This window comes from Triturus cristatus, chromosome 10 (assembly GCF_964204655.1).
Source record: "Triturus cristatus chromosome 10, aTriCri1.1, whole genome shotgun sequence".
Taxonomy (NCBI): Eukaryota; Metazoa; Chordata; class Amphibia; order Caudata; family Salamandridae; genus Triturus; species Triturus cristatus.
Window position 1 is genome coordinate 439518265 of NC_140593.1, and position 24170 is coordinate 439542434.

The following is a 24170-nucleotide window of genomic DNA, read 5'->3' on the forward strand; positions in this document are numbered from 1 at the left end:
ACCAAATTTCCTGTTCGTTCTGTTGTATTTTAGATCCTTTATTTACTGAACATGAATGCAAGTTCACAGCCAGGTTGTTTAACCCAAAAGATGGCTGTCCCGTATCAACCATGAGTTAGTTGGGTCAATAGGATTATGAAAATACGTGCTGCATTGGGGAAGGGGGGAGCAGCACAGACCACTAACAGATTTGTTTGAAAAAGGCCACTTTATTGAAACAGATGCACATGGATGTATGACCTATTCATGCATGCTTTTACAATGCATGCCTTTGCAACGGGGGCAATACAACGAACGCGTCGTTACCATGTGCCCCATTACAACGCAAGTCATTACGACTTGCCTTGGACTTTGGAATAGTATATTTTACTATTCCAACTCCAGTCTGTGCAACAGTAGGGAAGGTGTTGGATTTAAAATCCAACAATGCGTTCCCTAAAGCAAATCGTAACGACTTGCGTTGTAATAGAACACTTGGTAACAATGCTTTCGTTGTAGTCCCTGCTTTGTAATGTCACTGCTTAGTTCTGTCTGTTGTAAACACTTTTTCCTGGTGCACATCACAAAAAACCAACGCCTCTGCAAAACGAGACTAAAACCTAACTATACAAATGAACCCGCCTATATTAAGCTACCCCCTCCCCTACAACTGCGTAATACAGTAATATTGTACCCGCTTCAGGTCTGTTTGACTGTAACTGTGCCCTTTGAACTCCAACTTTTAGTAAAACTATTAACCCCTACTCAAGTAGACTATGTACACAAACTTGAACTTCCTGTGACATCCAGGCGTGAACTAATCTACCCATTCTTTCAGCCTGAATTGGCGCCTTCAAGAATAAACTTTTGTAAACGATGGCAACTTCTCTGCCAATTTCCACCAGAGAAAGTGGAGGTGCCTCTTTTTTGTTTATACCCTTTACCAATGCTAGCCCTTTCTGTACAATCAAATCGCTCTCGCGTAAATGTAGGAGTAATATATTGGGGCACTTACCACCTTCCAACAATCTGTTCAAACAAGGCAATAACTCGTCCGTTCCCCTCCTGTGCCAAGAGATGGTGTACATGCCAATGTTAAACACCAAATTTGACCTGTGAGTGCTTGACTTTGCCTGCTGCTCAGCCCACTTTATGAAGGAGTGTCGCACAATCCATATATTCAAATCCATCTCTAACAGCCCAGGAACAGAGCCTGAAAGACAAAAACAAAATATGACAACCTGTTTGCTACTTAGTGAATCTCTTCTCCACAAACCTACCCGGAGATCAGTTGGATGGTCAATGCCCCAAACCCATGATACTTTCTTTACCGCCTCCCCAATCTCCCCTCCCCGCCTACGAGTGTCTGTAGCCAACCGGATTCTGAAGAAATGGGTCCTGAAATCCTGAGCGTCTAACCCAACGCAAGCTGACGCTTTGTGCAAGATTGCCAGCAACTGGAAACCAGAGACTGATTTCCCGTCCAAGTGCTGAAACACTGTTCTGCTCCTGTGGACAGCCTGCGGCTTCAGTGACCGACCCTAAAGCATGGGGCAGAAGTCGTCCCCTGGGATAAGCGATAATAGAACGCTCTTACTCTGACCGCTCTGATCAGTCGCTGACTTCTATAGCTACACCGGTAGCCCTGCTCTACCCTCACAAACTTCCTCAGAGTAACCCTCGGCTCCCCTTATGCCCCAATAGCTCACTCTGAACACAGCAAAGAACATCCACAACGTATAGTGTGGAAAACAGAACTGTCTCTCTGTCTCAGCTGCAAACACCTGGCTACTCTGCAAGCACCCTGGACAATATACTCAGCATCAAAGGTTTCCTCTTGCCACCTGACTGACCCCGCTCCCTTGACCACTCATCCAGAATCCTTCTCCCCAGCTCACCTGCAGAAGGCACAAACCCCACCATACCTTACGCATGAATGCAATACCCACTAACTTCCCATAGTGACCCTGGGCTGTCCTTTGTCTATCAATCTCATCATGAATTGCCCAACGTCCTCCACCCTGAATCATGCGTCCCTATCTGTTGTGCCCCCGCCAAGAACTCTGCCCAAGCTTGTGAGTATTACGCTCTTGTAGATACAGCTAATGACTCCTCAACCAACTGAAGAATCCTTGTTCGCCTACTTTCCATCCTTTTTCACCTACTGTCCAGAAGTGCTGTGGCATTATTGTCCTGACGCTGTCTGCCTCCCTGGCCTGTCCATGGAATCTCTCCCACTGTGAACAAGACAAAGCATCCACAATGTCATTGGTCACCCCTGGCACATGTCAAGCTCTTAACACCATATCCAACTGTAGACACTTGAACACAAAGACCCTACGTAACTTCAATAGCTGAGAGTCCCTTGCTGACTGCCTGTTAACGACTTGCACTACCGACATGCTGTTCACTGTAAACCGAACCTTTTTGTGCTGGAATTGGTCACCCCACAGCGCTATGACCACAAGCAAAGGAAAGAATTCTAAAAAGGCAATACTGCAGCCACCCTGTTTCCAAGCCTGAAGCTATTCCTCTGCACACCAGTGCCCTTGCCAGTATAGACCGTAACCAATGTCACTCAACTCATCAGAAAAATTTAGTGTCCCAGTTGAATTTTGCCATTGACGCCAAGGGATTGTCGTTAAAGGAGTGCAGAAAAACTCTAAACATCCTCAGGTCTTCTTTCAACCCAGCTGACCATCTTAAATGATGATGCAGCCATGGGAGCCCTGAAACAGCCAAACCCAGTCTCCTATAAAAAGTCCTCCCCGCTCTCACCACCTTGTGTGCAAAATGCAAGTGCCTCAACAAAACCTGTACTGCCTTCACTGACTCTTTTTCCCCCCAACATAGTCCAGCAGTTATTACAGACCGTTTCTTATCTTCAGGCAACCTGGCTATCATTACACAGGAGTCCATTTTCATTCAGAGGAATGAGATCACTGCAGTGGGCTCCACTGCCTTTTCTTTTGCAAAAGGCACCCCCAAGTCCCCGATCGGCTCCTAAAAACTTGACTGTGCATGCTGACTACGTGGTAGTGGGGTTCCCCACAAAAAAAGTCCTCAAGTTTGTGTGCCACATTGACATGGCCTGTACATTTGATAGAGCCATTGCAAAAAGGTGCTGAAGCATTCAAACAGATTAAACACAGCCTGACTCTGTCGCGATCACACGAACACCACAAACAGCGGCAGTGAACTACATAACCCAGAAAACCCTGGGACAGGCCGGAAGGACTCGCGTCATCCAAGTACGCGTTCACCGATCCATAAAGGACCTCCTCCACTAGGAGGAGGCGCTTGACAATCTTGCCCCAGTTTCCGGTTTGGAGCTCGCACAGAGCGAAGACCCAGAGTGCCGTGTGAGGTACTCCCCCTCCCCGTAGTACCCGGATCACGAACAACGGAAACGTTCCTCAACGACTCCACTGAGAAAAGACGCTACGTGGGACGACAGAGTCCAAGCAGCAGACGCCGCGACGGACACCGACAGATCCCCGAAGCACAACGGACATCAGGTAAACCCGCACTGGAGCACACGAAACTCCTCCTTGATCTTGAGTCATTCCCGCTGTGAAGGAACAGCGAGGAGACATCCGGCTACACGCTTGTTAGGCTTTCCACGCTCGCGCTGTGCAGGAACAGCGGTTGGGCGCTCGGTGGGGAGAAACATTACTCCTCGCATTGTTTGCTCCGCGGTGAAGGAACCGGGGAACAGTGCATTGTGGTTGTGGGCACTCGCTGGTATACTGGGTGTTAGGAGGAGGACAAGACGCCGGATTGTAGGGGGCTGGAGAGTCCTCCCTTGTCCTCCGTTCCCGAGCCCATACCAGCGCTCCTTGCAGCCTCCGGACACTCATTCTTTTGGGACATTGGCATCCTTTTTGGGGAGACTGTTGAGGCGGGACACCTGCGAGGGAGTAGGGTTCTAAACACCAGGCGAATCCCTTTCCGTGAAGACTGGAAGACATCCTTCATAAGAACAGTGAGTTAGCGAGAGTGGGGGAAAGGGTGTGGGAGACTCCTTCACCTATAGTGCTTCCTGACTCATTGTTTGCTTTCTCATCCATAGTATCCGTGCCAGACCCCGCCTAGAATTCGTCCCTGCATTCCCTGCCTCAGATCCGAAGACCTGCCTTGGACCCAGGCCATTGTCCCTTCTCCTCCCTTTTCTCCCCGCCGCTTTCCCGCACCACTCTGGTTTTATCCCTTGGTGGGTGTCAGTGGAGGGGAGAAGAAGGGGGATATACATCTCCTACATCGTTTCTGCTGGCTGGCTCAGGTTAGTGGGTTATGTAATACTGCTGACACGCTGACGCTCTCGCGACAGACTCCTGCCGGCTACCTGTGATTCCTTCCTGACAGACGGACAGACTCATAGGCTGATCGCTGTCCCATGTCCGGATATTTACTATCCTTGCAATTGAAGTTCTCCAGCAGCATTCTCATCGTCCCAAGCCCACCGATAACCACTTCTTGGACTAATCCCTCTTGGATATTAAGACACTGCAATTGAACTGTCACCTGGTCCTGATGATGGCCTAAGATTTATGCAGGCCGAAACACCGTCGACTCCCACAGTGGAGCTCTTGGCGCCCCTACCCACGGATACCCTACACATTCAAAATTGATATTTCTTGTCATTTATTATTGTGGTATGTAAATCGTGTGTTTTTTTTTTTTCTCACTTGCTGTTGCACCCATCATTCTCACTGTTTATACGACGTCCTGTGTCACTTGCACGTCACTACACTTCACGAGCACTTGTGCACAGTATTTTGTTGGTTACATGCCATTGAATGTAACGTATGTGCTTGAACATATTAAGTTAATATGTCCAATATGTATACTACATGAAATATATTCTACATTTACATGAAATGTTTTCCTGATTTCTTTGCCCTATGGATTCAATCCAGTCTAACTGTGGCATTACACATATATGTATATTTGTCCTTTGAAACGATACCCTTGAGATATTGTTTGTTACAAATTATTGCTCTGGTCTTTTTAGGGTTTATGGGCTACCTCCTGTAGTCTGTTACTGCATTCAAACAGAGCACGATATGGAGCAACCCATGGGCAGTGCTTGATCCATGTACTATTTCCTTTCAAACTGTATCCCCCAACAGCTGAAAGTCGTCTGCGTGTACTGGCAACAAACGGAAAGCAGACTAAATATCTTTCTTTGCCACCAGTGCCCCGTCCTTCTTTCTCCACCAGAGATAAGGCCACGTTTACCAATGAGTGTGTGATAGTTACCTGCTCTTCAGTAATAGTTGTTAATGCACTGGCCCTCTGGCGAAGACAAGTGTTGAATAAGTCGAAATTGGCCTGGTTCCTTCTTAGGAACCACCCCGATACAAAGTCATCTATTGCCCAATCATCAAAAGGCCCTGCCGTCCTGCCTTAAATTTCTTTAACTAACTTGTCCCTCACTACCTGCCTGTGCTCACTGGCTGATTTCAAGTCGTCTTGCCAGCGTCTCATTTGTTTGCCCCCGGTACCCTAGTCCGAAACCCCATGTAAACCCCTGCAGTAAAACCTGAGCCTCATCCTATCTGTCGTATGTTGCAAGTCAAAAACCCAGTCTGTCTAGTTTAATGGGCATACAAGTGCTTCCCCACAGGTCCCTTCTCCTGCTGTATCACTGCTGCTGACCCTGCAATGACGAGGCCCGGCCCACCCCCGTACCAAAGCAATTAACCAAGGCGAATCTGCCTGCACACATTAAGCACTCATGATGAAGTATGCAATTTTCTCTTGTGTAGCTCCCTTTGTAATCCCAGTAGGTGCTGAAATTGTTGGCCTGGCCTCTACCTAACCTCCCTCCCCTCCCTTGAGTGGGGCTCCCATGAAAGGGGCCATGGACAATCTGCAAACCGCTTGCTGTGAAAATCTTTACCTAACTTAGCAGGGCCCGTTTTATGCTGCCATAGGTCATGTCAATTTTGCCCCATTGAGCCTTTGTATCAAATGCCATGCAGGCCCTAAACTCATCGTACTGTACCCATGCATACCCACCATAATTGATTTGCGCCTTTCTAATCACAGTCCCATATTTAAACATTGCAATCGACCTCTCTGGGTACTTTTCGCAGTATACACTATCATAAATGAAGAAGCTGCCGTCCAATTCTCAATAGTGACCAGGACTTTGGGCTGTTTAGACAGTTCAAATTCTTCCTCTTTGGACCCTTTGTTTGACCTTTTCTCCCTGTGCAGCAATTTCATCATTTCAAAGTATTCACCTTTCCATATTTTCTTTAGTGGCCTCCATTAGATGTGCTCCCAAATGCTTTGTCCCTATTTAAGGGAGTTTCTTAGCTTTCAGCGCCTTACTTTCTAACTTATCTGTCTGGCTATCCTTTGTGGCATCCCTCTCATCATCCAAGTGTTTGCTGGACCCTTTGACGAGTAACCCTGCTTTCCCCTTATCCGAGTCTAACCCTACCTCGCCGTAACTACCCTGGCGTTTGACCCCTGTGCATACGACACCTGTGTCCCATGTGTGATCCTGTGTCCCCACACCTATATCCATTATATGATGACCTTTGCTCAAGCAGGCCTCTCCGCTACCGTGAGGTGCATTCGCCTCCACTCCGACTGATACCATTGCAGGGGTGTATTTACTGTTATGGCTGATCTTTCGCCAAAGTCAGTGTCCTCATGGGCCTGCCATTTAGCCAATTACGGTCTCCGCTGGGTTCCACTACTCACCTTGTCGGAAACCGGCAAGGCACTACAGCCAGAACAATTAGTGGCCCCCCTCCCTTTCTGTAGCTGCCAGCCCTCTCTCTGCCGCTGCTATTTTCACCTCATTGTCGTCACGCACTTCACCCTCCTCCAAACTCTTCATCAAATTCCAGTACACTTATATCATGTTGCACTGTTGCATTTTGTTACCACAAACGCTGAGGGCCTGTGTACTGCTCTCCCAATCTGCTGACACAGACCTACTCCTCTTTAGAATAGTACCGTCTGGGTTGTATTCCACCCTCCTGCCCATTACACCACGAGGACGCGGCAGACCTTCCTGTGGCAGTGATCTTGCAGTGCACCGTCTCCTTACATCTAGCTGCATGGGGCCAAGCCTTCTCTTCACCTCTGGGCCTCTGAGTCATACAAAGCACTCTGGAGTCTGCTACCACTGGCTCTACTGCGACCTGTGAAATATAAGGTAGGTCCGGTGTGCTGGTACGTTCCCACAACTGACAACAACCGGCCCTCACTTGCACCCTGCCCCCACCTGGACCCCTCCCCCACATTACACTCCTCCCAGCCCAATGCCAAGTATCCTGCCTCTATCATCCCTCCTTTCTCCAGCCCTCCTTTACCTTCCCTACTATATACTCTCAAAAGGGGCCTGGTAACATTGCCTACTAAAGATTGACGTGCCTGTGGCCCAAAGTTGCCCTCTGTACTACAACCTTGGTCCTCCCCTTTATCCTCGCTCCAACATGGCTCAAAGCAAAACCAAAAGGGATGATGGGTTGAGTGTTGAACATTGCAAGCACTCGCCCCCAGTCAACTGATCTGGGTTTAATCCATCATTCTTTAGCTCACTCCGCCACCCCAGTTCAGACATGGCCGTATGCAAATCAGTCTTACCCTGTACCTCATGGGAACAGTCCAGCCCGAACTGACCAGCCATGTCTTCCCTGAACCGGAAACTAACATCCTGGGACCGGTTTCTGGCTAATTGGCCGTCATCAGCCAGGCTAGCTTGAATCCAGTGGCAAAGTGGATGCTTGTTTCCAGTCCAGGGAAGACGTGGCTTGGCAGACTGATTTGCATATGGCAATGTCTGAACTGGGGTGGCGGAGTGAGCTAAAGAATGATGATGGATTAAACCCAGATCAGTTGACTGGGGGTGAGTGCTTGCAATGTTCAACACCCCGGCCATCCCCTTTGGTTTTGCTTGGTTCGCCCTAAGTTGGCAGGGTATGCCCAGACGTGGGTTCCTTGCTTACTTTGCCACTGGATTCAAGCTAGCCTGGCTGATGACGGCTGATTAGCCGGAAACCGGTCCCAGGAGGCTGGTTTCCGGTCCAGGGAAGACATGGCTTGGCAGTTCGGGGCTGGACTGTTGCCATGAGGCACAGGGTCGGACTGATTTACATATGGCCATGTCTGAACTGGGGTGGCGGAGTGAGCTAAAGAATGATGATGGATTAAACCCAGATCAGTTGACTGGGGGGGTGAGTGCTTGCAATGTTCAACACTGTCCATCATCCCCCTTGGTTTTGCCAACATGGCTCAGCAGCTACCACTGCTATCGGGGCTCGCTTGAAGGAGTGCTTGCTTATCCCCTTCTGCTATCCTCTGGCTGCCCCTATACAGGGGTATTCACCCTGTCAAGCCAGACACCACTGTCCCAATCTATGGGATTCCAGTTGCCACAGTCTGCCCTAACCCCGACTGTCTCCTTCTCCAACCCCAGAGTCTCCCCACTCTCCAACATTATCTCCTGGTAAACCAGGCTGAAATCTATTTCTTGCACCTCACCCTCTGTCCTGCCCCTGCTCTACCTCCTCCAACAATATCCTGTCACCTCGAGCACCTCCCTTTTCCAGTGTGACTGCACGCATACAAATTCCCTCCCTGGCCCACACGTGCTTCATTTTTCCTCGGCTGGGGCCGCACTAGCATACACGGTGGCCCCACCTATCGCAACGGAGCGTGAGGCCTCACCCTTACCGCGAGTCAGCGCTTTTAAGTGCTTCCTCCCTCATAGGCTGCACTTCAGCTGCTAACTCACCGGCCTGCACCTCCTGCCGCCTGCCTTGCTATCCCCATTGCACCTGAGGCTGCCTTCATGACTTAGGAGTGACCCCGTCTTACCTACCTGGGCAATTCTGCGATCGTGGGTCTGGTGCGGAGAACACGCCATGACCCCTGTCACAGCCTTCCTTATGGGGTGGCAGCCATGATGCAGCACCTCCTCCGAGAAGAGGTTCAAGCGCCCTGCTGCCTCCAGCAGCCGCATAGCCTGGGCTACCATCTCATTGCTGGATAAGGCCATCTCGGTAAGCGACGCTCTCACTGACAATATGCAGCATAAAAACCTGATATGTAACTACGCTGCATGAACAGCCAAATAGTTGCAAACATGACTTTTGCCTAGGTACCAACCACTGTGTTAACAACAGAATGCCAGTCAATAAACCCTGTGGGCTAAAAAAGTAGCCTCAAAATTGCCCAACCCTTGAGCAGTTGTCTGCCTACTCCATGTCCCCAAAATACCTGGGGGCAGACCTCCCTGCAGGCTGCTGCCCCTTAATCCCCATTGCGCCAGCAGTGTCAGAGGCTTCCTCACTCAAAATGGTAGTGCCCTGGGCCCATGATTGCGTTGACAAAATACTTAGTTGCTTTCTGATCAGCCAGACTGTAATGAGGGAAGGGGAGACGTGGCTTAACGGCCAGTGCTATTGACTTAGTAACCTGGGAAACCCTGTTTGAGTCCTTGTGACTGGTTAACATCCTGATCCTGATCCTGTTCTAGGCAAGACATTGTATACCCGCTGTGCCTAAAAAAAGAAAAGCTAAAATTCTATGGCCATATCTTTTCTCATTGAGGTATGACACCAGTCAAAGTACAAGCGCTGTCAAATGCTGTTCTCCATTCCCCCCCCCCCCCCCCCCCCACACACGATGTTTGTAAGGTGCTTTAATTTCTTGGCATTGCCAGTTATTGTTCCAGATGCATACAAAACTTTGCCACAAAGTGCTCCATTGAGAGAATTTACCAAAATAAATGTTTCATTTCATTGACTACATGAATGCGAGAAACTTCAAAAGAATGACACAAGCATTTGAAACTGCTACTGAAATGGCATATTTCAATTCAAAGCATCATGCAGGGGTTGCTGATGATGAGGCAGTCGGGTTAGGCACTATCCATACACAGCACAGTGGACATACTGATTCTCAATGACATATAGAAGTTTGCCCCAAACAAAGTGCTTGCAACCTGAAAAGGAAGCTTGGCTGTGGTATGGGCTTTTGAACATTTCCATTTATTCCTGTATGGAAAAACATTTTACGCTGATAACTGACCAAGTTTTACTGACTATATTTGGCGAGCCAAAATGCCTCCGCTCATTCAGCGACGGGAACAGTTGCTACAAGAGTACAATTGTACCATTGTGCATGGTTCAAGGAAGGATCAGAACCCTGCTGACTACTTTTCCAGAGTGCCTATACAAGGGCATGGTACTCCATCCAAGACGGCTGAAGCCTAAATCAATTTCATTGTAAAAATCAAATGCACCAGCTGCTATTTCGTTAGCCCAGGTTATCCCTGCCACAAGCCATTATAGTGAAAGGATAAAGATGGATAGAATTACACATCTGTCATGAAACCAACATACTAGAACGCTCATCAATGATGGTAAATATAAAAAATACAAAAATGTCAAAGATGAACTGTCCATAACTCAGGAAGGAGTTATCCTGCAAGGGTCAATTCAGATTCTGCAGAGTCTGCAACAGAAAATAATTAAAGTGGCCCATGAGAGATATTGTGGAATCTTTACAACAAAACAAACTCACAGACTGATTCGGATTTCCTTATCTTGATCACTGTATTAAAAAGGAATTAAAGTCCTCTCCTCTTTGCAATGGTCTTTAAACAAAAACTAATCACCACACCTTGAACATGTCAGAACTCCCAAAGCATGCCAGGAAGAGAATAGCCATTGACTTTTTTTTTTTTTTTTAGTCCACTCAACAATAGACATCACCTGCTGGTGGTGATGGATGAATACTCACAATTTCCATTAATTGAAGATCCTTAATCTACTGTTCAAACGATTCATTGAAGGACTAGATGGCAACTTTGCGACATGGGATGTTCCCGCCATAGATCAGTTTGACAGTAGCCTGCCTTTCAGCAGTCGAGAGTTTAAAGATTTCTTGGAGCATTTGAATATAAAGCCTCAAAATAGTACACCTTTGTGGCTGCAGGCCAACAGACTTGTTGAGTGTTTTAGGAGTACTCTAAAGAAAGCAGTACCGAGTGCTACTCTTGAAGCTCAATTTGAAGGCTGTGTTGAATTCTACCTCGAGCGCTTATCTTTCAGCACCCCACTAGACCTCCGGTGAAAGTCCTGCGACATCTATGTTCGGGAGAGCAATGAACAGCCACCTCAATGGACCAATCCGAGAAGATGATGATGAAGCAACTCATGAGACTTGAGGGCTCTCTGCTTTGCATCCCACAATGTCCGTTCTACCAGGAATTCTGTTTGCACTTTTTAATCACCTAGCAAGTTGCTCCTCTACTAATGGTGCCTGACCTGTTTGTAACATTTGACATGGTGGGCCACCATATATTACTTTCCACTGTTCTCTTATTTCTCTTATGAACTTTTCTTAGTTTTACTGCCAAGTTTCTAATCCTGCTCACTAGGTGTCCTGGACTATCTTCTTTATTTTTGCGTCCCTGCAGGGATCCCCAAGGATGGGCACCCATCATTTTCATGGATCCCAACATTCAGTCTGGACTAGCGATTTGATATTGACATCTTCTCTTTTAAGATCTGTTTTTTCCCTTTATTCCTGTCCCCACCTCTACTTCTTTAGTTGTCTCCTACTTCTTCTCACACAATGTATCTTAATCCCTTTAACACGAGGTTCTCTACTTCATTGTTCCGTCCTCCACTATAGGCACTTCTCTATGTGCAAAGAGAATTGGGGTAATGGAAGTAGTAGTAGTGCAAGAGGTAGCCGGAATGAGTAGGGCGTGAGGTTCAAAGGTTAAAGCGAGGACTAGTGGTACAAAGGTCTAGTCCGTAGTGTAAAGGAAAAAATGTAGTTGAGGGAGAACTGGGTGTGTAGAGTACAGCAATAAAGAGGAAGAAAAAATGAGTGGGAAGATTAAGGATAGACATAAAGGTATGCAATAAAGAAACGGTGATTCTAAAAAAAATTGAGGGCAATATTTATACTCGAATGGCGTTCACCAGGAGGGATTCGACAACATGAGAATTTCATTGGTTTGCAACAAGAAAACTGGTTTGAGGAGAGTTTCTTAAGAATAAATTTTCTTAAATGCATTTTTCCGCACAACATCATGCATCTCTAATCTTTGATTACATTTAATATGCACAGCAAACTTCAACAGTTTGTCCTGCTGGTTGCTTTTGGCTTTTAAATATGTGCAACATCTGCCCCTGACAAATTTATTCAGCTCCTAAAACTTACTTAAAGTAGGTCTTTTCCTACCTGTTTGTTACTCCCTGCTGTCACAGCTTACTGGCCTCTGTAACAGAATCAATTAAGAAAATTTGGGGCACCTCGTAATCTGACTACTGTGTTCTGAAATGTATGCCAGGGTAAGAACAGGTCAGAGTTGCAATAGTCCAGGTGAGTATCAACAGTGCAGTGCATCAGGTCTTTGGGCTCTATGGAGTGAGTTATTGCGAGATATTACATTGTTTAAGTGATAGTTTCCAGTTTAAGTTCACTGATTCACCCCTCACATTGCAGGCAATGCTGGATATCAATTGAGTGGTTTAGGGCTGCCCTACAGCCAGACAGCAATTCCAGGGGGTCTTACTTGCCTTGGACTTCCATCACTGTGAAGTTGTCTGAGTTGTGCTTTAGACAATGACTTTGGAAGTCAGGTAATGGATGCACAGTGCACCTTCACAATGTTGATAGATGTAATTCCAGATTAGTCCACACGGAGGTTAAATGGAGTATCATTTGCTCATATATGGAAACCATAAGATCCATGTACACACGAGTACAGAGCCCAGGTATACAAGGTTTCTGGTTCTGTCCTGTTGAATGGTGATTATGTCCTGTTGAATGATGGTGAGCATTCTAAACTGCAAGTCTTTGTCAGCTACCATATAAGCAAGTTTGCAAATAAAGGGGTATGGCCGAAATGGTGTCATTGGTCTTTGCTGGGCTGAAAGCCAGCTTTGAAGGTAATGAGCAGGTAATTCACCTGCCCAAAATAATCCTGAGTTTTCGTGACACGGCGCACCTGAGATTGGTCTGAAATGTACTTTGTATCCCCTGGATCTTGCTCAGACAATCGGGAGTAATTTAGAGTGGATAACACAGAGGCAGATGTTGGTGTCGAATCATTGAAGAGTGTGTGTCGGACAGGTATAAATGTCAGCTAAAGTTCTGTCTGCTGAGCTGCAGAGTGAATTGCTGCTTCACAATGGCTTCAACAAAAAAGCGTACTGAATTAACAGAGCGGGGATTCCATTGCTAAGGGTAACTGGTTCTCCTGAGTTGGATCTACATAATTTGTGAACTCCAGTTTCAAACAATTAGGAAAGCTAGTCGTTGGGTGTTGGGAAGAAGGGGTTGCCAACCTGGCCACCGCATATTGTTGAAATTCTTGATAATTAAAATCGCTTTATTAAAGGCTTTAATGGACATGTCTAGGCTGAGGGTAGATTTAGATCTGTTTGCTATCAGATCAGAAAGTGCACAATAGCTTCCCTCTTGAATGCAAATTTGAGGGTTGACCATTTCTCTGTGAACCATTGGGCAAAATGGACTGTTTTGGTTCCTGGTTGTTAGTGACCTTGTCTGATGCATGGGAGATCCAGAAGAAGCAAAGGTAAACCATGTTATCCATGCTGCAAGGCTAGGTGTTCACACACAGGAAGAGATGTTAGATACTCTCCAAATATGACCATCATTTATTTGAATGTACTTGGATGTTTGATGCTGAGAAGCTTTTAAAACCTCAAAGGGGGAAGCCTGCTATTGGTGCAGAAATGGAGGGTGTGTCCTGTAGTGAGTGGTGGTGTCAATTAATTGCTGTAGTTTGTGAACACTAGGATGGTTATCAGTCCATTGAAATGGCTGTGTATTATAACGTACGTTTCATGTAGAGCTTAATATGACACCAATTCGACAGATTATAAAAGTTGGAAAAAACAATTATGATGGTGGTAGTGAAGTGCAGGTTGAGAAACTGCGAGTCGGTTGTGGGCGCATGTTACATTTTGTGGAAAAGCTTTGGTGTATGCACTGGATCGTGTCCTGGGTATCGCAGAAGCGAGCTGCATATGAAATGATTAATACATTTATCAGATCAACATTAATGGTAAGAAATTTAAAAAAAATTATAAGCATCACTAGAGCCCTCAGAGTTAACATGGTTGCATTTGAAAATTAGTGTATGGTTCAAGATATTACTTAAAAAAAAAACAACTTTTATACAGAGTGAATTTAAAACTTCCAGTGATGTATTAACACTAACAAATTTAAACTTAAAATTGTGCTGACATTGCAAAATAAAACAGGCAAGCGTTCCTTGCACCACTCAGCTACTGGAAGAAGGCAACATGTGGGTTTAATGTTTTGCAATAGTTGTACCAGCATGTTTTGGTATCTACTGTATAATGTTTCTGCAAGCAGGCTGATTAAGGATCCATGAAGGATATTGGTAACCACTGTTTATTCCTTTAAGCAGTGTTGAATAGTTTGCTTCCTCACTGCACCATTGTACTGGGACCAACTAGAAGCATATATTGGATCTGGTCCCTCAAAAAGCTGCATTCCACCCCGTGGTGCAAGGCAGAATTCCCTTTGAACAGGATTAAAGAATTCCCACAACAAGTGGTGCACAAGTCTTGTATGAATTTAGATATTCAAGCCTGGGACCTCTGTATTAAAGATTCATGAAACGGAATGTGGATTAGCAGTTCATATAGTGCCACACAGGTGACAAGACTCTTGGTGTTTAAATAGGAGTTCTAATTTATAAAATCTCTACCCCCGTTCTGTATGGTTGTAGGGCAATGTCTCGGATAGCTCATGTTATAGAGCTTTACCCTCCCCCCAAATGGAAATGCAATTTTGTGTTCCAGATGGTTTAATCCATAAAAATGATGGCTGTAATAAAGTTCAAACCTGGTTTGCCAGCCTTGACCCTTGGATCTACTGTCTCGTGGTGGCGAATATTACTGTACATTGTATTAAGAGCTATGCAAGCAACATAGAAAAGTGTAAAATGTGAATGTTGATTCTTTTGTTTTGTTGAAAATATAAGAGTTGTTATCCTTTGTGTACTGTAGCAGCTCGGGGAAATCCACACCAGAGTGGTTTCTCCAGAAAGATTCAGACGGGGAGACCCCTTCCCTCATCAACTGGCCCTCCAGGTATTGAACCTTGTGATTGCTGCCTCGTAATCCGTCCCCCACCCCTTAGTATCCTCTATCCAAAGTAACTGCACTGTTTTGCATAGTCTCTAATCTCAATCTAATAGCAATCCCACCTTCCAGCAAATACCTCCAGAAAAACACATTAATTGGGCAGCCTATTTTGTGTTTTACTTATTTGAACTAACTACTTGGTAGGTGTCAAATGAAAATTTGTTTTTCTGCACCATTCTTTGTGTGGGTTGTGGCTAATTATTAATAGGTTTTTCTATTGTAAGAAAGTATGCTAGCCTTATTTTCTGTTATTGTTTAATGTTACATTTAATTGGATATGATCAGTGTGTTTTAAACTGTGTGAAAAAACAAAAACAAATTCCCACTAATTACCTAAATTAATTCTTAAGCTTGTATAATGGTCATTTACAAGCTTCAAATGCACCCTCTTGATGGGTAATTGCAGTTTACCCACCATGCTGCTAACAAAAGTATCAAACAATATAAACTAGATTTGGGCAGGGTGTAACAATTGGAGTGTTTAGTGTGGTTGTGTGTTCCAGAGAAGTGAAGTAAATTTACTTTTTCTTTAGTTCCCATTTAGATCCTCACTAGGCATGGAGCAGGTTGTCCTTGTATAAACCTGCCAAAGCTTGAGATCCTGACAAATGTATATTTGTATTTCTCATTTAACATTTTGCAAACAGTTGAGTGGCGTAAACGTATGTACCACTTTATTACCTAGTGAAAACACCATTGGTAAGACCCACCCCGCTTCACTGTTACTCGTGATGTTTTAGAAGGTTAGTAGAAACGGTTGGTGCTTCTGAGCACCTCTAAAACACATTTAGTAAAATGCTGTTAATATGTGATGATGCTCATCTCTCAGGTTTTGGCTTTAGCTCCGACATCCCCTAGATTGATTTGATGTTTAAAACAAATGTTAGCAATTGTCATACAGCCAAGTATATTATATATCATTCTAGGAAAATAGCAGGGTAGAGGGGAAGATCTCTAGCCGTATTTGGTTCTTGATTTCCTACTGAACGTTGAAATGAAAATGCAGCGTCCAATTATTTCTGAGTTAGAGTGGAGGTACCCATCCACCCATCTTTCCCACAACTTGTTTATCACAGTGGTGTGGCATAATTACTTCCTTGAAGCCGACTGTAAAAAAATATTGGGTCGTATTTTTATTAAAATAGTAAATGTACAACTCTTGGGTTAGTAATGAAGTTGCCTTTTTGGTACATCACAATTAATTGGAGTCTATGAACAAACCTATTTAAGAGTCTCATAGGACATGTTCTTTTTTTGAGTAAAGGTGAATACTTTCATATGATCCCATTTTGCCTGATTACTAAGGCCTTTAAGTTATCATAAGTCAATGAAAACTTGTCTTTAAGGGATCCTTGCACTCATTCGTATATTTTCTGGTGGTGCAGCTTCTTGCTCATGGAAACCTAGAACTGGTAACTCATTTTGGACTGAAACGAAATATTTAAAAGAGTACTTTATTGTAATGTAAATGTAAAACATTGGAGAAAGATTGTGTGGTATATAAAATGTTACATTAGTCTATTTTACTAGTCCTATGTTATGTCAATGCTCTGGTTTCCATACCCCTCCTGTCACTGAGGGATTGTAAGTAGTTGCTCAGTGATTGGCATGGGTAAAGGTGACTGAAGTATGGGCTAAGCAAAACAATTAATCGTACACATTTCCAATCTAAATGTAGTCACGCAGCTTGCTGTATAGATCTCATGTCCACTGGCTTATCTTAAAGACCTTTTGGAATCACAAGATTTTACGTGTGTGTGTGTGTGGTGTGTGTGGTGTTTGTGTAATTTTTTTTATTTCAAATACATTCTGGAACTAGCTACAAAAACCTAGTAAGGAACATTTTCGAAAGGCAATTTCAAAGCTATGACGAGAATTAATTTTTAACCTTTAATGAAGTATTACATATGAGACATTTTCACGGTCGAATTTGTTTTTGTTCAGCACTGCATGAATTAATCTTGCATTGATGTATGAGGTCTGGGAAATCTAAAATGTTTTGTTAATGAAATCTAATGCGAGTGGAAAAAATATTGCTCTTTTGAAAGTGTGCTAATTCTGAAAGGATATAATTTAAAAAAATGTTTTCCATTTAAAAGGTAAATCATACACCAAGACTATAACGTGTTATTGCAGGAGTGACACCATTTTGAGTTGTATATAAATTCAGAAAGATGGATCAGGTGACTGCTTCCATTCATTTGATAATGGTGACTGCTGTTTAAAAAAAATAAAAAAAATACTGTAGCCCAGGTACATGTTATGCTCCTCATAATAATCCACCAATTTAAGTTTTGGAAACTGTTTCAATGTGTCAAATCATACAATATGCCCCTATTACGTAGCTTAAAAATTGAATTGCCTAGAAATGTATCCCCCTTAAATGTAGTAATTAATAATAAAATGATTTCAAAAAGTGCATGGCTACTTCGTCTGAAGTGTCCCAGTGCAACGGTTTTGCCCCAAAAGTCCCGATCAGGTGAGCTCAAGGTACTATGCAGATTTAGAAAGGCAGGTTTTTAGCTTCTTTCGGAAAGCTGGCTTGGACTTTTCCTGCCTAAGCAAAAGAGGAAGATAATTCCCCATCTTGGTGTCAAAGATGCCAGAGCGACATCCTCCAATGCAAGCTTTTAATGCTGGAAATACAGGCCAATGAGACCTGGCAGATCTCAATTCTCTTCTCGGGGTATAAGGTGTAACTAAAGGCTGCAGCATCCTATGGACTTAAGTTGAGCATTCTGTAACAGTAGCACACTGCTTTGAAGGACACCCTTTCTTTCAAGGGAATTTAGTGTAACTTTGCCAGACTGTAGGGTAGCGTCTGGGCAGGTTTAGCAGAAACCATGGATCTTGGAAAACTCCTTTCACTTTGGCTTACCTCTGTCACTTATGGCTAGGTGTCAAAGATTTGCTTAGTTCCTTCATAGTTGACCTCTACCTGCAATGTGAGACCAGTGTAGGACCAGTATTTGGTGTCATATGCCTAATGTGTTTTCTAGTACGTCAAAGCAGCAGAAAATGGCATCACCGATTCGGTTTGGCATGCTTTCAGTTAAACGAAAATAAGCCATCATATGACCATCTCATCTGATTGAGATTAGTCAACCCTGGCCTCATGTTCCCAGAAGCTTAAGTGTCTGTGTGCAGACAACTGCATGTTAATTGTTTTCTGTCTCCAATGGTACCTAAACCGGTAGCCTTGTCCTCATTGTTGCATGTCCATTGCGGTTAGGTCTTTGGACAGAAGAACACAAATACATGATTTTGGAGGTTTCAACTCCTTCGATCCTTCTGTGCCTAGCTCCCTCTTCCCTACATGGTTTATTTAGGTTGGAGGAGAAAGTCTGTTTGCTGCAGGCTGAGCTCACCATGAAGTTGGGGATATCAAACTATAATGCCAGTACAAATGATCTCAACTTTCCTACTTCATATAAGTCCCTCTAGTCGCTATCACTTCTAGTTGATGTACATACTTCACTGGAGCTGATGAAGAGCAAATTATGGCAAAGCCAGTCAGTCTAGCGTTGGCTGCTGTTTTTGGCTTTGCTGAGGTTTGTAATTTTGTTTTGTTACACAACCAATGCGCTGGTTTAGTTTAAGTGGACATTGTGCCAATGCAGAATCTGGTCGTTCAAAGTTAAGCCAGTGGCTAAAGTGGGCTAACCGTGTGCCCCATGCTTTGTGCTGTGGTGGGTGAAACAAACATGAATGGAACACTGACAGAAAAATGGATGAAGAGAGTGGGATGAAAGTGTCAGCGATTAAAGTTCTACATATATGCGACAACCAATCCTTTTCAAGCTTGCTTTATGACTTCGCTATAGCCGCTCCTTTATTCAGTTGTGAATCAGGGAGGTTGTGGCCTGAATGAAATGTCCTCGATTCAAATTAATCTTAAATAAAACCAATGAAGACTGAAGGGAATTGGCAAACGTGATTTGAGGAAGCCTGCCTGCTAGATGCCCTAGAAGGGCAAATGTCCATAATATATAAAACGGTCTAAAATATTGTTTATTCAAATGATGATTTTAGTCTTTATTCTTGGGTCATGTCATTTGCTGTAGTGTTCTATTGAAGATTTTTCTAGGCTTTTCCTAAGATCATAGAATATTGGTGCTCACTGCAGTAGCATCTTCTCAACTCATGTATGGGAATTTTGTTAGGGCTAGCATTGTATAAGAACTTTTGATATACCTAAAATTAAATAATCTACTCCTTATAGAGCCTTTAACCCAGCTCTCCATTTTATGCCCATCTTTTTTTGTTTTGCCCACCACAGCAAGATGCAGTGTAAATTGGCTAACTTCACTGTGATTGAGGACGCTCTTCTCTTTCACAAAGAACACACCTACACAATGTAGTATACTTGGTTACCTATTGGCTTCCCAGTATTGGGCAAGTGGGACCTTTGGTACTCTCTAACAAACTAAACCATGTTTGAAGTACTTTAGGAGAGAGCCTTGTCCATTATACATTTCTCAGCCCTGTATGCGCATCTGACATTCTTTCAGTGTTTTGTCTAGGTGGATTTTCAGCTTACTTGTCGAGATGCCGTTCTGTGAAGAAAATTCCTACCTTTTGAGGTTTCAAATTGCCACTTTGCTGTATTTGATATGTAGGCAAGCTTTTCTCTTGTGGGGTAGAGTACTCTCATTGCAGAAGAAACAGATTACTGGACAGGACTCTCGTCTGCTTCAAACATGTAAAATCCATGGTTTTTCAACTTCAACCGGTTTTAATTAATCATTACTAGTAAGTACATCCAAAGCAAAAGTCTACTACTTTACACGGCAGCTATATTTTAGGTAATCATATATTTTTTTTTAAACCTTAAAAATTGAGTTATTTAGCAACTTGATATTTATGGCTGTTGGATTTTTGCTTTGATTACTGCTTAGTGCAGCATTGTTTATTAGTCACACCCCACTATGCTAAGGGGTTCATTGGCATAAAAGACTACCTCTTTAACATCTGCAGATGACACTGATAGTGGAGGATCGTTGCCAAAGATCTTAAAAGCAAAGTAGCTTACACAGATTTATCAATCATTTTTCATAAAACTATCTGTCTTAATTCTTGTCTGTAAATTGTTAGCCTAATTTGCATGGTCCAGTTACACTTCCTCAATATTAAAGCTCTCTGTGCCCATTTTTACTCCACTTAGGAGCAATGTCCTGAGCAGTGACTTTAGGGGTTGTGATATTGGTCACAATCATGAATTGACCCAGAATACTTCTCATTGTCTATTCCTTCCTAATTACATTCTTGGTTCTTAAATTTACCCTTTTTAGGGAATGGAATTTGTTTTGCATGAAGACTTTACTACACAATCATTGCAATCCATAAATTATGACAATATAAAGAGAATGTGAAGTGTTATATTTCTCATTTAAGCATTGAATGAAGTGACTTTGCACTCAGTACACGCAAGCTCTCCATTTGGTTGAGAGTAAGATTGGGCCAACAATTTGCTTTAGGTTATATAGTCTTGCAAAAATTATTTGTGATCTGACCTTAACCAAAGGTTCTGTATCGTGTCACTTTTGTGAGTGGGTTTTAGTAGTAAATCTTATTACGACTGTAGGGATTGGTATTTGCAATCCATTGTTGATACTTGCGTTTAACTGGATTGGTGGTTTGGGTTGTATCCCTGTACTTCAGTTTGTTTGAACTTTTGATTATCCCCAGTCAAGCTATATTATGTTCTGTGTAGATTCATGTCATTTTCGCTTAATTGCAATTTCTGTGAATGCAAACAAATTTACCATAGTTGTATGTTTCTTTGGGTGCAGAGATGTCCACTTTGTGTGTAGATGAAATCTTTAAATACTGTGACTTTTCTCTGCATTCGTGCTATTTCTGCACACTAGCCTCATTGTGCAAAAATACTATTAACTGAAAGTTACAATTCATTGTTATCTTGATATTTAGGTAAAAGTACAAATGTAATAGAAATGCTAGCAATTGGTTTTAGAGATGGTAATGTAACTACTTCAATGTTAAATTCTTGATTCTCAATTTTCCACAATTCCGTACTTGCAAACTGGACATCTCATGATACTCTGGCATTTATCTGACAGAAGTCCTTTAATATGTAAAGTTGTGACCAATCAGGAGGCCAACTCATGTATGAGCATTGTAGAGATTGTGTATTCATTCTGCTGCCATTTATCTTTCATGGATGATGAGAGCACTAATCATTTTTCTTTTTTAAAGAGTTAAAGTTAGAGAGAGGCTGGTGAAAGATGAAAGCTCACGTGGGAGCCCTGAATTTACCCCAGATTTGGTTCCTCAAAGAAAGCACCATCCTGCTCCAGTGCACTACATGCCTCTGCAGTCTGAAACCTCTGCATTTGATAGGGTTTCCACCCATCCAGTCAGTTCAGTTCATCAACCAATTCATGGCCATATCCAGCCTGCTGGCTTGGCCCACACTGCCAAGATAGTCAAGATGCACGAACCTGAACCGGTGTCCGTCAGCAGACTCACTGTACCTGCTGGTGTCAGCTGTGTAACTAAATTACCAGGAAGCAACGGAGTTCAGACCAGCAAATTGGTAGATATTTTGCAAAGCCCACCATCTAATGTGGAAGAGCAACAGGAGCCTAGAAAGCTGTTAAGAAGTAGGACAGTCTTCCCATCAGAAACTCACGGACCGGCGTTGAGCACAAATGATAGGGGATGTGCGGAAGAAGGAAAATCCACACTTGATGTTTCTCTTATAAGAAAGCCAATTGTTAAAACCTCAGCACTTCGGAAAGATATGCAGCTGTCTGTTCGACAGATGTCAGACTCTCAAAGCACGATCCCTGAAAACATTGAACGGAGTGAAACTCTTATGTACATACATAGTGGATCTGTCTTGCGTCCTGAATCTAAAGGTCCTACTCCAGAAGTGTCTACCATGAAACATAAGCTGCTGACTCGCTCGTTGTCCGCTGATACGGGTTCTTCAAAGCTGGAAGTATTTAAATATAAAGAACCAACCATGAAGCAAGGCGCTGACTTTCAAACTGCTGAAGCAAGTCTACCCAATGGCGAGGTTGGCATACTTGACACGAAGGTTTCTGTTGCTCAGCTTCGTAGCACCTATTTGGAGACTGCCTCTTCCAGCAAGAAACCTGAACTGTAGGTGATGTTTCAAATCTGTTTCAGTGTTACCCTTGCACGTCCTTGTGAACTTACCCACACCTCAATACTAGTTGTGTTTTGCATTAAAACACAAGTTGCTTAGCTCACCGCAACGTATTCCAGTATTTGTGTGGTAGAACAGTCCTCCCTAATCGTGCACCCTTGCTTGCTCATGCAAGTAATGGCAAAGCTGGCATGCGTGCCATACTTCTTTGCATGGAACATGCATGAGAGTAGTGTGAAGTGATATAGACTAAGTTTGAGTGGCTTTTGTTTTGAGTTGCGTCTATCTGTACTTTTACTTCCTTTCTTTCCATTTCATTCATTTAATTTCTATCCTTCATTGTGATTGAAAAGTGAATCTCGAGTTGAGATGCCGTCACCAGGTATTGACTTGTCGGCTGGTTCTGAAAGGGAAAGAGGCAGTCGAAAGCCACGCCGCTATATTACTCCTGGTGAAAGTAGAAAGACCTCGGAGAGGTTTAGAACACAGCCTATAACCTCAGCAGAGCGGAAGGATTCTGATAGGTAGGCAATTGTGTGTAGTTGTGGTATTGTACTCTAAATTTACATGTTTTGCTTTGGAGTTCGTCTGAACAAACAGCATCTCAACACTTGCGCTGCAGATTTGTCGTGCTGTCCAAAACCTCTACAGCAATTGTTAGCTAATATCATAAGAGTAATGTTCACTTTGCCACAATTTTGAAAAACAAAGCAACTGTTAGGCTCATTCTCTTCAAATAGTGCACAATGTAATCACTTTGGAGGGCAACAGACCTACATTTTCAGTTCTGACAATTTCCTTCTTGGAAAGAGGGAGGTCAAACACCAGATTAATATTGCGAGAATTGTAAAGGCATATTACTTTTCAGAATGGCAGCTTACAATAAGCGATGTGCGTTTCTCCTATTGTTGCAACATATTTGTCTAGGAATGTACCAGGTGAAGCAAGTGCCTTAGAGTCTGATACAAATGAATAAAACCCATCTGTACTTATTCTTTTTACTCAGGATAGTAATTTGCCATGTGAAATTCTCCATATATAGCCACACTTTAGAAAGCCCTGCCCTACAGTGACTGGACCCAAGAGCTCTTTGAAAAATTGTTAGTCTTTTCTGGCAAAGGATCTTGAAATATAGCGGTCTTTTTAGTGCTCTTTATTAGATCAAACATTTACAACTCTTTCTTGGAACCATACCAATGCTGAGAATTTCCTCTTATACCAGTTAAAGATACCTCTTGAAACAAGTCATAAATTGTAGTCCGCAGTGCCACTCAAAGTAGTCATACCCATTTATTCATCTAAGCAGTTGAAATTTGTATAGAATGTATAATCCATCCTGGCCCTATAATACAGGCGTCAAGAATGCACCTTTTTATCTTTCACAAAAATGGACAGTAGAAAAACAAGTGAAGTGTTTTGTGTGCAGGAATGTAGGATATTTTAGACTGTGGTAAAGGAAAGGGTTAAGGAGGCTTGCAAATGTGCAGAAGGAAGGGGAGGTATGAATCCAGTAACGGCCATACCCAAAACATAAACAAAAGGATGACCCACATGTACAAAGCATACAGCATTTCCAAGACTTACAATCTTTCTAGAAAATGGTCTACTTTTGCAAACTTCTATTAAATGCACGTGAAATCTTACCTATGTAACTGGATGGTTAAAGTAACAACTTTATAGATGAGCACTAAATATTGGCCTGACTTATTGGGCTAACAATTGGGGTGCTTCTACAGAGTGCTAAAATACATTTCCCTGTTCTAGATATCTAAGCCCAAACTGATGCATAGACTGGGCCTGAATCTGGGATGCCTTAACTGTTCCATGAACGTTTAGTTGGAAGTCATTCTGAAATGTTTGCATTT

General features: G+C 43.3%; 1 protein-coding gene across 36 annotated transcripts in view; it reads left to right on the forward strand.

Moving 5' to 3' along the window:
* The window catches only part of SVIL (supervillin), a 635411-nt gene that overhangs the window by 303490 nt on the left and 307751 nt on the right, over nt 1-24170 (forward strand). For 17 of the 36 annotated variants that reach the window (XM_085631809.1, XM_085631812.1, XM_085631797.1 and 14 more), the window contains 3 exons: nt 15033-15116; nt 21387-22298; nt 22659-22829. The exons of 14 other annotated variants lie outside the window; for them this stretch is intronic. In XM_085631809.1, coding sequence (XP_085487935.1) covers nt 15033-15116; nt 21387-22298; nt 22659-22829 — 1167 coding nt within the window. The remainder of the gene's footprint in view (nt 1-15032; nt 15117-21386; nt 22299-22658; nt 22830-24170) is intronic. 5 more of the 36 variants (XM_085631793.1, XM_085631830.1, XM_085631813.1 and 2 more) reach the window with 3 other exon arrangements.